The sequence below is a fragment of the Mastomys coucha genome, unplaced genomic scaffold (assembly GCF_008632895.1).
Source record: "Mastomys coucha isolate ucsf_1 unplaced genomic scaffold, UCSF_Mcou_1 pScaffold20, whole genome shotgun sequence".
Classification (NCBI taxonomy): domain Eukaryota; kingdom Metazoa; phylum Chordata; class Mammalia; order Rodentia; family Muridae; genus Mastomys; species Mastomys coucha.
Genome location: NW_022196903.1, coordinates 47,703,234 through 47,717,179, shown reverse-complemented (window position 1 = coordinate 47,717,179; position 13,946 = coordinate 47,703,234). Strand labels below are relative to the sequence as shown.

Genomic DNA, 13,946 nt, shown 5'->3' with positions numbered 1-13,946 from the left:
AAAAGTTAAAAAAAAAAAAAAGCAGTGAGGGCAGGAACTCAAGCGGGGCAGGAATCTGGAGGCAGGAGCTGATGATGCAGAGGCCATGGAAGGTGCTGCTGACTGGTTTTGTTTTCCATGGCTTTTTCGGCCTACTTTCTTAAGAGGCTAGACCTACCAGTCCAGGGGTGGCCCCGCTCACAGTGGGCTGGGCCTCCCCACATCAATCATTAAAAGAAGGCCCTACAAGCTTGCCTACAGTCCCATCTTAAGATGGTGGCACACACCTTTAATCCCAGCACTTGGGAGGCAGAAGTAGGCAGATTTCTGAGTTCAAGGCCAGCCTGGTTTACAGGGTGAGTTCCAGGACAGCCAGGGCTACACAGAGAAACCCTGTCTCAAAAAAACCAAAACAAAAAACAAAAAACAAAAACAAAAACAAAACAAAACAAAAAAAGAGCATTTTCTCAACTGGTTCCCTCCTCTCAGGTAACTCTAGCTGGTGTCAGGTTGACATAAACCTAGCCAGAACAACCTCCAATTATTTTTTCAGTTCTCTGAGTTGATTGAAATTATCACCTCAATGTAGCTGCTCTGACACTAGGCTGGGGCTAAGTCCATTGAAAGGTGCATCTGGGCTGGATGTACAGCTGGTACCTTCACCACAGACCTACACTCCAGTCAGAACAGCTTTACCAGTGAGGGGTGGGCTGCCTAGACTTACCTATCTGCCATCACAGTAGGCCTGTATGAACCTGCTCCTCCAAGCTCTGACTCCCAACATGCCTCTTAGCAAAATATGGGGTGTTCAGCCCAAGGCAGGAGACTAAAGATGCAAAAGATCAGAGCCAGGCATGTATGTGGGCAGAGCCCATTTGTTTTGATTTACTCAGGCCAGACCTGAGAACAAGTACAGCCACTTGCCCTCAGCTTCACAGTCATGCAGGCTTCTACGACAGAAAAAGTACTGCAAATCCAAAATGGGGCAGACACCTCTCAGCCATGTTTTAACAGCGATCTTCTTGGCTTCTTCTTATAGTGAGGTGCATGCTGTGAGGTGGCCATTTAATAAATTCACTCTGCAGTAGTGTGCCGTGGACCCGGCAGGCATTGTGATGCCCACCAAATAGTATCAGGAAACTCATTGTTTTCTGAAGCTCAGGGCATCTGAAAAGGGGCCTAGGTCACAGGACAGCTTCCTCACTCTTTCAGTAACCCATGCTCAGCACCAGTATTCACTGTGCTGTCTGCTCCTGTCCTCCAATGTGGCAGCTACTGATAGACACTGAGATTCCAAGTACCTTCTCTGTTCTTTCTTAACCTCTGGAGCCAGTCCCTCAGGCTTAACCAGATGAGCAGTATTAACTATCTAGTTTACTAAACTGGTAAATAATCTTACAGTATGTAAACTAGTGAGGTAGTAAAATCAATAGCTGGAAAACATTCTAATATTTTTGTCTAAATTAGTATTTTATTACTATTACTTGTTGAGGATTTTATTATAAAATTTACCCTTAATAGAGTGTTAAAATAATATCCTGCACTTAGATGGAGGCTCTAGAACTATCCCCAACATATCTGGTGTTTGTGATGAAATAGCTAGCCAGAGTGTGGTTTTCAACAAAGCTGGCTGACACACGGCAGCTGGGTGTTGTTTTCCATGAATTCCACCAAGAACAGTTAGCAGTCACACACAGGGAAGGAACACCACCCCACTACAGCCATGAAAATGTTTTATCCAAGTATAAAGCTAACCCTGTAAGTTGTAGTAGACAGAGGCTAGGTAAGGCAAAGTTAAGACGAAAGCAGTTTAGCAAAAGTGAAGTTGTTAGCAGCTGTTAGATCAAGATAGAATTTGAAAAAGAAGTCTTAAGAAATGTACATAGAGTATATAAAGTATCCTGAAACTTAAAATGTTAGCAACCTAGTTAAAATGGACATTCATTTAGGAAAGAGATTTCAATAAAAAAAATGTGTATGTAATCTATCCATGAAACATTGCTACTTTCATTATCATAGTTTAATGCCCACGATAGCATAATGCATGACTATAAAGTAAAAGATACACTGCATATAATATCTTAAGTTTATGACTATTCTTAATAATGTGTGTGCAGGTGGGTCTACGTACATGGGCAGATTTCTGCTGGGGCCAGAAGAGGATATAAGATTCCCCAAGCAATTGCATGCAGCCCTATGTGGGTTCTGAGGCATTCTACTAATCTAAACACCCAGATTATCATCTATCTGTTGCTAAGAAATCTACTCAGCATGTTGTTTTTTATGGGACTGACTTTATGTAAATAAAGGTTTAAAAGCATGCTGTTTGAATGTAGTACATCATCAAAAGCAGTGCCAATGGGCTCTTAACACCCCACTGTGCCTAGCTAACTCGTCAAAGTTTCCAGATGAGATGTAGCAGAGAACTTACCAGTTAATGTCTTATATTCAATCTGCCTTACCCTACTTTTTGTGTTCTTTAGAAAGATACTTCATTGGCCATTCAGAAATATTCAAGGGATTTCCAATTACCTCTCTTCCAAGCAGAAAACTTTAGTGACTGAGAAGCAGGGGAACTGTACCATTAATTTTCTTACAAAAAATCCGGTCTACACAGCCCAGGACCAGCAAGCACACATGAAGCCCACCCTCTGGATGCCATCCAGCAGCTGCTTTGCTGGAATCTGACCCATGCTGAGGTTTGCATGAGTGTGATCGGACATTTGGTGACCCTAATAGGTAATTTTTCTTATCTTCTCCACAGAATGTGAATGGCATAAAGTACCATGCTAAGAATGGTCACCGAACACAGATTCGAGTCCGCAAACCATTCAAATGCCGGTGTGGGAAGAGTTACAAGACAGCTCAGGGCCTGCGGCACCACACAATCAATTTTCATCCCCCAGTGTCTGCCGAGATGATCAGGAAGATGCAGCAGTAATGTGCTGGTCAGAACTGTGCCAAGAAATCCTCACCAGCAGTTGCTGATTTTGAAAACAGCCACCTTTTTTCAGGGGAAGCACTCAGCAACCCTTTAATGAAAAATAATTAAATGCATGCTTTAAACTTTTCTGTAATTTTGGAATGATGTATCTTTGTAGAGTTAATGATTTTGTACATTTGCACATGTAATCATCACGCCCATTTTCATTACTTTGATATAAGGTGCTAAACAAAAAAACTCTTAGATTCTTCAGCACATTTTCCCCAAAACAAAATAAAATGAAGGGCATGTTGCATATTGTTTAACCATACTGCAGTGATATCAACTGGGAGAGGAGGGGCTGGCACTGAGATGTTTTAAGATTGTAATGTGATTGAAGCTTTTCAACACATCGACTCACATAAAACCAAAATCATACCTTCATTATCAAACTGGTTACCATGCCTTACATAATGGAGTTAGTATTTGTGAGTAGAAAGACTTTAGGTAATGGAAATATAAATAAGAATGTTTAACATAATATGCTAAAAATATTTTCATATTTAAATAACATGCATAAAAGGTGTGCTTTTTTTTAAGTTATCTTGCCCTTTAAAAAGCTAAAACTCTTGCCATCGAACTTACCAATCATTTTAGTGTTCTAAATGGCATCTTTGTGCAAAGGACTCAGTGCACTCATTAAAGCTAACATCCTCATTGAGTGCCTGCTGAGTGCAAGAGACTAAAGTTATATCTAATATTACTTGTGGACCAAGATACCAGTGTCAAAATACTTTTCCCCGAAATGTTAGGAAACACTTTGAAATACTTAAGTGCAAATTGTGTGTGTGTGAAACTTAGTTATAGCTTCATCAATAGATGAGGTTTTAAAGCACTTTGTAGTTCTCAATTGCCAACAATTTTGTTTAGACATTGCCAATTCTTACAACTATTTATTGCCCTAAGAGATCTGTGGGTTGCAATCAGAACTAAAATTCAGAAGATCTGTTTGAGAGAGGAAGGTTGCTAAGATCCATTCCTACTGCCCCTTTCATGTTCAGTTGCGACTTCTTTTAAAGGCACTTTCCTATCACACTGTAGATGTCTGCATTCTCATTAGAACTGTCTGTTTAGCTTTAGAAAACATTTTGCCAGAATATGAAAATAAGCCTTACTGACATTAAGTGCTTCTTGCAGCAGGTGGTCAAGGAAGAGTGACCTACATCTGGATCGTCCTGGAGCTTCTCTCACCGACAGTACCATCATGTGTTGAGTGTTCTTTTCTCCCAAGTGCTATTCTTTAAACAAGAGTTTACCGGTTGCCTAATACGCAATAAACGTTGCTTGACACAGCTAACTGCACACAGTACAAACTGGTAAAAGGCAGACTCAGATTCCCTCTAAAATAACCTTTTGCCCATGTTCCCATCTGACACAGTCGTACGCATAGCTAGGTAGTAGTCCCTCCTCAGTACTCACACTGTGAAGATAATTCTGTTAAAACAGATGGGTAAGCTTCTGCATTAATCCCTCATGAGGACAGATTTAAAAACATGTATAAAGATGCTGCCCACTAAAAATGGCCTCAGTCTTGACTATACAGTGTTAGCTCTCATGGTGTTAAATGGATGATCCAGAATTGAGAATCGAAGTTGGTGCAAAAAAAGGCCCTACTTTCTCCATATCTACCTACAGTTGACCAAAAAGTTCCAGGCCAGCCATTAATAGTTAGCTTTGCTCTTTCTAGTGAGGAACTGCAGGCTGGATCAGTAGTTCAGCAGTTACACAGTCATAACAACAGTCATCGTGCATGTTAAAATTCTTCAGTGAGAAAACTCAGTTTCTACTTCTTCATTGTGACAGTATTACTAAGCAGGTGAGGAAGGGATATTTTGTTACACCGTGTATAGTGAATGTATTGTACCGTGTCTGTGAAAACCGTGCTTTAAATTATATTTTCATATGTTTTGTTGGGGACAGAGCACATTAAGTTTGAAAGCAACAAAACTATCAGAACTGAAGGCAATTTACTCAAACTTTCTGTCAAGAAAAGCTGCTTAATAAATGTACATGAAATCACATTTAAAATAAACTGCCTCTGACCCAAAATAAATATGGCTCTTTATTTTAATTAGCTCTGCTGTAAGAACCTGTATCAAATTTACTAAGGGAACTAAACCATCTGTTCAGGGCCTATTCTATTAAGCTCCTAGTTATTTTGCAAAATCTAGATGATATATAAAGATTTTGCTCCCTTATGTTTTGCTTACTTTTCTATAAATAATACTTTATCATAAGCTTGGGGCTAAAACTCTACATAAACTATTCAGCTAAATAGCCAACAAAATGAGCAGCCTTGTTTCACTGACAGTAATATTCAAAGACTACTTTTAGGTTAGCATGGGTCATACTGCAGGAGAAATGTCTACAGTATGTGTACATACATGTGAAGGCCAGATGTCAACATCATGTGTCATCCTCAGTCATGTCTCTACTTTGGGACAGGGTCTTTCACCAAACCTGAAGGTGAGAGCTCTGTCTAGACTGGCTGACCAGCACACTTGAGGACATCCTGTTACTGCCTCCCCAGCGACACTTCTGGTTCCTCACACCAGTGTTGGGATTGGAACTCAGCACAGCCAACACTTTACAAACTAAGCCTCTCCATGGCCCCAAGGTCTCATGTGGGGCAGATGTTGCTCAAGGATATTTTAAGGAAAACTTGCCAGGAAGCTGGAAGGAGAACCCACTGCTGGCCCTGCCTCTTGGGACTGCCTGAGAGCTGGCATCTGAATGCCTCATACTGTGTCACCCTAGAATCTAAGGCAATTAGAATCTATAGCCTAGATTTAAATACCTTTTCAATAAAATAAATGTAAAAATAAAAATATTTTAAAACATACACCTTTTCAAACGATTTGAGTAATACACAAACTCTTCTATAAATATCAGCAACATGGTATACAGCAGTTCACAGACAACAGCCCAGAATGCTACCAACTCTGAATATTTACTTAGCATCTCCAATATCTAGTTGGCTCAGAATGAACCTCTATTTTAGTGACTGCTAAAGCAGCAAATGAAAAGTACTTTAACATTCCCATCATAAAAGAAAAAGGAGAGCTGGGTGGTGGTAGTGCATGCCTTTAATCCCAGCACTTGGGAGGCAGAGGCAGGCAGATTTCTGGGTTCGAGGCCAGCCTGGTCTACAGAGTGAGTTCCAGGGCAGCCAGGATTATCCAGAAAAGCCCTGTCTCAAAAAACCAAAAAAAAAAAAAGAAAACAAAAAGGAAAGTGTGTGTGTATATGTGTGTGTGTGTGTGTGTATGTGAATGAGACAGTGACATGACAGCCCCCCACATTGTCTTCCTTAATGTTAGTGCACACCACGCTGCGGAACTGCAACATAGTTGTTGGATCTGGGTTGTGCATTCTATTTCTGAGCACTTACTGAGGAACATTATTTCCAATGTGTATGCTCATCAGGAAAATGTGAGAAACACCATGGTACACAGTCTGCCATTTTATGCCCTGAATCATTTACAAAGGTCATTTAATGAGAACAGATGATGCCTTGATTTATTTTGGCCCATTATAGTTAAATACAGTTATAACTAGTTAAAAATTACAAACTCAATCATTTAAAAATAGGCATCTAGATTATGCTAAAATGTATCATAAAATTACCTAAATATGCCTTATATCAACTCTAAGCCAGTGTTCCCTATAAAAAGGGTTCCTTCACACCTCTTATCTCGTTCTTCTTGTAGTTCCATGTCTAAGTAAGATTTTAAAAATTATCATTTCATTGAGTAAGGGTTTTTCTATACTCAAAGAATTATTTCACAGAACTGTTATGATCAATGCTTTTTATTACATAATAGTAGTCATGCTCAATCGCCAAGGTGAACAGAAACTTGTAAATGTGATTGTGCTAAGTAACTATTACATATATATGTTTTCAATTCGGTAACATTAAAATAATTCTTGTGTTCTTCATATACTTTTGCTAACTGGGGGATAAATAGAGATATAAACACAGAAGCATTTTTCTTTAAAGCAGACAAGATTAACAGATTAAAACTGTATTTATTGTAATCAAAGCTGTACCCTCACCCTAGTGACAGCACACTCTAACGAAGTTTGCCAACAGGAAAATGTAGAGGAAGAACCTGAAAGTGACACCTGGCAATCTCCTTAGCCTCTAATTTGAGTTTTGGTTCGTTTTTTAACTGCTAAATTTTACTACCTCTTACTAAAAGCTAGTCGAAGTTGAGAACGTTCTGATCAAAATGGGTCTGAACATGCCTTTCAAACCCCTGTTGGTCGTAGTCCGGTGGGAACTGCTCGCTGCACATTGGGCACACCTTCCAGTGACTTTCAACGTGTTCTTCAAATTTGGTCTGATCATAGTTAGGAGGGAACATCAATTCACAGAGCGGACACTTCTTGTGAACATCAAAGCTTTTAAGGAAAAAAGAAAATGAAGAATTAGGTATTTGCTCATTAACTTGTAATAGCACCTGTCAGTGTAGAAGTTGAATTAATTAATTAGCTGATATTCACACTAAACAATTTATCCTCAAAGTCTTCATAGGTTTAATTAGCCTTTTTCTGTTTCTAGATTCTTGGTAATATGTACAGGATATGTCTTTTTAGAAAATCACTACTAAATTTAGTTTTAAAATTGGACTGACAAACACCAAAACCTACCAAACTCAGGTATTCTGTGAAATGAGGCTTACTGTAAAAAACTTTCCCACTTTTTAACCAAAATGTTTTTGTTTCTTTTTTTTAATTCCAAGGATGAATACAACTTATCATTTTCCACCAGCATCTACTGGGTTTAACAATCAAAGAATTTGGGGGCTTGAGTCAGTACGAGTTCACACTGTTCTTGAAGAGGATCAGTTTAGCACCCTCTCTTGGCTCACAACTGCCTGACCTCCAACTCCAGGAAGTCAGATGCCCTTTGCTGGCCTCTGTGAGCACTTGAACTCCTGTAAAGAGGCCCAAAACAGAACGCACAGATTTTAAATGTATTTCACAGTTCCTATGCCTCCAGCTCTTCAAAAGATGGCATGTATGAACCACAGAAGGTGAGATAAAGTGAATGGCCAAAGCCTTGAAGAGGATTTATGTTCTGTGTGCTAGGCTCTGGGCACTATTTTTAACAAATTCCCAGAAACTAATTTTTAGAATCACGTGTCTTACATAATTCTATAAACTTCTACAAAGAAAAAACTTGCCTGGAATCAAAGCAAAAGCCGGCTCCATGACCACGTAAGTGCTGATTTGCTGGATCAGGAGGAATGGGCACATTCTCATCTTCCTGGCATTAAAAAAAACAAAAAAACAAAAAAAAAAACCAGGCAACTTTTTGAGAAGAGAAACCAAATATACAAATCATTTAATTTAGGAAGCTCATAATGACACTTAAATTACTGTTTAGTTTTTAGCTCCACTATTATTTAAACTTTCCCATAAACATACATTTGAAAGAATTTATAGAGTATTTCACTAGGATAAATAATATGACTTTTCTGAAATATGTACTCCTCCCCAATTTCAGGGCATACACTCTTAAGTCTTATACTAGATGCCTGAAAGTGAGGTTCAGACTAATACTGTTGTTTTTCTTCCATTCATGGTTATGAAAAACTTTAATTTACAAATAAAGCATGGTAAGAGAGGTTAAGCAAAGCAAAAGCACACACTGTAACAAACGTGAAGTTGAGCTCTAGTATCACAAAATATCTTATGGTATTTCAACTTTGGCTGTAGTTTGGTTTTTTGAGACAGAGTCTGGCTGTCCCAAAACTCACTGCAGAGTAGGGTGGCCTCAAACTTGGAGATCCATCTGCCTCTGCCTCCTAATGCTGGAATTAAAGGCATGTACTACACCGCCTGGCTTGTATTTCAGCTTTTAAAGAAAGTACTTTATTGATGTTTCTTTGGCATATCCAATTGCCAGCACCATTTCTTAGTGCTTTGAGCCCATCATTAAGTAGTTACTTGAACACAAACACTCCGGTCTGAAATAGAGACTTCTACTAAGTTATTAATGGACATAGAACATACACAGGCAAATACACTGGACAAAGAAGTGACTTACCTTTCATGAGATTTTTAGCACACTAAACTAAATGCAACTAATATTTAGGAATTACTTCCAGGCCACAGTTGGTAACTTACAAGTGAAACCACAGGGAAGAGGAAGACAAGCACAAGCAGCATGCTCAGTTGGGAACACTGAGAATGAAGCCAGACCAACCAAGTAGGACTTTCCAAGCGTTTATATGTATGACTTTGCTCATTTTTTACAGTTCCAAAGAGAGGGGGACCACTTCCCAAATACTTGAAGTATGCCTTTCTGTTCCAATTATTCTCATTTAATCATTGTTAACGTGTGATAATCTTTTTGGTTAAGATGTTTATAAGCACACATTATATACTATATAGAAAACATGAATACAGGAAAAGTAATAAAATTTGTGTGACACATTCTTGGATTATACACATTGGCAAGACTAACTGGAAAACACACTTAGCAAAACAATCCATAAAATCCAAATCAAAACTTGATTCACACGCTGTCAGACTTCAAAAAGCTCTATAGAACTGAGTTTTAATCACAAAGAAAGCACTAATTTCGATCCCCATGCCTGATTCCCAGAGTCATTTTTGGATCTATTTGTACCAATCAACAGCCAAACACAGAAGCTCACTGAACACAAAACAGAACAAAACCCCTCCTTCAGGTCTTCTCAGCAGCTATTGCCTGCATTTATTGCATTGTTGTTGGGTAGTCAGTCACGCTTACTCCATGGCTGCAATTAATGCGTTAACCATGCATGCCAGGGGGAGAGGCACCAAGACAGGATGCAGCTGGGAAAGTGCAACGGGGAATGAAGAAAAGCAGAGGACTTCTGTAGTGGGCACACCACTTGCCTATTGCCTAATTTTCCCTGCTTGGAAATTAAAATGAGTTAAAGATTTCAGAGTCTGTGTCTATCTGACTATCTCCTCTTTCATTTACCTCTGTGCGTGTGCAAGTATGTGTGTGTGTGTGTGTGTGTTGCATTTTCCATAAGAGATGACTGGGTGACAAAGAAAATAGGGCTAATAAAAAATATATGTACACGTAAGATGATATACACTTTTTGAACCTGTTATATTTATTATCCAAGACACAACCACTGTGGTTCAGTGTCAAGAGTTCTCAGGCTCACAGGTATAGGACTTCTAGCCACAATATCTGAAATACTGGATCTGCTTACTAAGTAATGATGATGAAATTTCAAACTATTTTCTTCAATTTGTAAAAAAAATATTCTAATTTAAAAACATTAAAGAAAATGAAGGGGAAGAATAAACGGTATGCTTTGGAATTCTAATCTTGAATTCTTAAAGGCAAATATTTACATTAGAATACAACTTTTTAAGGGCTAAAAACATAATGGACCAGATAATTCATTATCACTTGCTGCTCATTTTAAATTGTCAACAGCTTACAACAATTTTGTATCAGCCAATGAACGGTACAGTATAAACATAGTCTATCACACATGTTAATGCCCTGCTTGTTAAATACTAGGTAGAAAAAAAAAAGTAAAAGCAATTTCTACTTTCTAAGCCATATGTAAACTGTCAACAATCCTAAATATTACTATCTTTTAAAAGAAAAATTCTAAGGTTAGGTGTGGCAGCACATATCTGTCATCTTAGCACTTGGAAGACTAAGGAAGGTCAGCATGAGACAGAAAAGCCTGGCCCCCACACCAAGTAGGCTCTCAAGCACTACAGGAGGAGCCTGGTGTGCTAGCACACACCCTCAATATCAGCACTCTGAAGCCAAAGGCAGGTGGAGCTCTAGGAGCTGAGACTAATCTGGTCTACATAGTTTCAAGCCAGTTACTACAAAGTGAACCTGTCTCAAATAATAAATAACAAATACTGAACTCTGGATGTTACACTGAAAAACAGCAATTTCTTTTCTTTTTCAAGATAGAGTTTCACTGTGTGGCCCTGGCTCTACTGGATCTTGCTTTGTAGACCAGGCTGGCCTCAAAGAGATCTGCCTGCCTCTGCCTCCCAAGTGCTGTATTTAAAGGCGTGTGCCACCACCATCACAGTTAAAAGCAATTTCTTATGAAATTAGAAATGGCCTCTTTTGAGGACAGCTTGAGCCATGGAGTATGCAAAGCCTTCAAAGCAGCCACCTCCTGTAACTATATACAAAATGATCAATTAGATCTCCACTTAAAAATATGCTTACAACCATATGAACTCATTCCAAGACCACTTCCTGATTGAGCAGTTCATATACTGGAGCTTTCTGAAGAGTATGCTTCCCAGAGAAGAGAGACCCTAAATTCCAGTAAAAATAAAGTTCTATTTTATAAAAATAAATTTTACATATAAAAATACATATATATTGTTTATACATCTGCCCTCCAGTTGAAATATATAAACTCAGAAAAATGGGCTGTTTCTTTTTCATTACATTTTTATAGCAGATGGATAGGAAGTAGACTGACATAGAAAACAATTAGAGAATGCCCCTTTGGTTTTGCTTTAGGTCAGGGGATATGGAGCTGGAGACATGATCACTTGAACTTGCAGTAATTGTCCTGCTTCTGCCTCTGAGTGATAAGATTATGAGATTATACTAGTATACTACCACACCACTAAGTGGCTTTTGCAAAGTATTTAATTCTTAGTATATAAAATATTTAGTGTTGCTCTTAAAAGTTTTTTTTCTATTAAACTGAAATGTAAGAGAAAATAATTTTAAATGTAATCTCTTTTAAAAAGAATTAAAAACATGATAATGAATCAGTAGAGTCTTCAAAAAAAAATATACACTACAGTCTATCCCTACTTCATTCCCAGGTCCATGTCAATGAAAATGACAGATATAAAATATCATGGTGAGATGGCACAATGGTCAGAGCACTCACTGGTTCTTCCAAAGAACCCAGGTTCACTTCCCAGCGCCCACACAGTGGCTCACAACTGCCTGTAACTCCAGTTCCAGGGGACCAATGCTCACTTCCGGCCTCTGTTAGCACCAGGCACATGCACGGGGCACAGACATACATGTCGGCAAACACTCACATACAAAAAAAATAAATCTTAAGTATGCATATGGAATATTCAGATGATGGAATATTATCCAGCAATGGAGGAAGCAAGCACATTTTCCATGCTGAATATAAATACTAAAATAGTGATGACGTTTTGAAAACATGCTGGAGAATCCAAAAGACCTTGTACGATATGGTTTGATTTAGGTAACTGGATGATGAAAATAGGTAGTTTAAAAGGAAGCAGATAAAGGGTTTCCTGGGGTAAAGGAACAGAAGGGAGGGGTAAGGTAAAGGACAAGAGAGTCTCTTTCCTTTGTACTGGCAAAAAAAAAAAAATGTTTCCAAACTGACTCCATGATAAGTGCACTACTCTGTGACTCTGCTGAGCACAAGTGACATACTTTACAAGGGGAACTGTATTTCAATAAAGATACTGCCCAGTACTGTCATCCTAAGGTAACCTAACTTTTAAATGGCATAGTAGGTTAAAAACAAAAGTAAAACCAGAAAGAGAGGGAAATCTATTTCTGCCTAATCAAGAGAAACAAAGATCTAGAAAGGAATCTTCCATTGTATTTTTCTGGCTCCTCAGTAAAAATGAATTAAATGCTTTGTATATAACATTTTTGTAAACACACTAGAATAACTACTTTTAATGTGATGGCCAATTTAAAATGAAGCCACAAGCATTGTGGCATTGTACATTATGACAAGTGGAGCAGCACTGATTCTTTCAAAGTGTAATTTTTCAATATTTCTAGAGTCACAAGACGAGAAACACACTTCTTACAAGAAATGCTAAGACTGTGACAGAAAAATGTTTATCAATAAAACTATCTTCAGTTGGGGGGTTCATTATTAAAGACTCATTCGGAAAGCTGCAATAAAACACCTTAATAGAAAGAAAAGAAGGAAAAAATGGCCAGGCAGTGGTGGCACATGCCTTTAATCCCAGCACTTGCAAGGCAGAGGCAGGTGAATTTCTGAGTTCGAAGCCAGCCTGGTCTGCAGAGTGAGTTCCAGGACAACCAGGGCTACACCTGTCTCGGGAAAAAAAAAGGAATAAAGGCATGAAAAGTGGCAAGGAGATATGCGCTGAGGGAGAGAACTATCTAAACAGCAGGATTAGAAGTCAGGATTGCTGCAGCTGCAACGGTGACCACCACATATCCACTGATTCTCAGGGGGCTGGCGGCACTTCTGGCGATCCTGGAGGCAGCACTATTGCTTATAAGCAAACCTTACTGAGTAGCAAAGATCATGGTTCTAAAAACTGGGTATAAAGGTACCTGGGGTACCACTGAAATTCATGCTACTGGATTTTCAGATAGCACTGAAAAACCAATTCAATACCTGCTCACTTTCAGCTCTGGATAGCGCTAACACGCCTTTCCAGGATACCCTAACTTTGAAAAGCTGAGTCTCTGCCAGCTTTTAATTTTTAATTAAAATTAAAATTAATTAATTCAGACATGCTAATTTTAAAGGTTACTAAACATATTAGTACATGAATACTTATTAGGTATGTCACTGGCCTAGGAAATGTTACAGAGGAAAATGTTCAGGGTGCTATGAGAAATACAGAACTCTGGTGTAGCTACAGCTGAGAAACAGTTAAAACCAGAGCTTTCACAGATGACCTGAAGAGGCTCTGATCCTATGTCTACTTTACCGGTGGTGTGATTTAGGCCTAATTTAAATCAGTACCTCAGCTTCTACCACTAGACAATCCACCTCTATCACAATACTGTGGTAAACAAGTGACTTATCATATATACAGGGCTCAGCAGGCAAAGAGGTAGATAAACGTTTACTCCCTGTAATATTGTTACAATTATTAGGTAAATGAGACTTATGAAGGGATCCGAAAGCCACCAGTTTCTAGTACAAGAGAAGAAGTAGCTGAAGGCAGCAGCATAGGCTAAAAGAGTAGGACAGCACTGTAACCATGA

The 13,946-nt window shown here is 38.7% G+C and overlaps 2 protein-coding genes across 4 annotated transcripts in view; one reads left to right on the top strand and one right to left on the bottom strand.

Annotated features, from left to right (window-relative positions):
* The window catches only part of Jazf1 (JAZF zinc finger 1), a 323,397-nt gene extending 318,393 nt beyond the window's left edge, over positions 1–5,004 (top strand). For both annotated transcript variants that reach the window (XM_031381937.1, XM_031381938.1), the window contains exon 5: positions 2,744–5,004. In XM_031381937.1, coding sequence (XP_031237797.1) covers positions 2,744–2,920 — 177 coding nt within the window. In that variant the 3' untranslated portion in view covers positions 2,921–5,004. The remainder of the gene's footprint in view (positions 1–2,743) is intronic.
* Positions 5,005–6,756: 1,752 nt separating this feature from the next.
* Tax1bp1 (Tax1 binding protein 1) overlaps positions 6,757–13,946 on the bottom strand; it is a 53,042-nt gene continuing 45,852 nt past the window's right edge. For both annotated transcript variants that reach the window (XM_031381935.1, XM_031381936.1), the window contains exons 17-18: positions 8,152–8,234; positions 6,757–7,366 (exon numbers count right to left, since the gene is read on the bottom strand). In XM_031381935.1, coding sequence (XP_031237795.1) covers positions 7,165–7,366; positions 8,152–8,234 — 285 coding nt within the window. In that variant the 3' untranslated portion in view covers positions 6,757–7,164. The remainder of the gene's footprint in view (positions 7,367–8,151; positions 8,235–13,946) is intronic.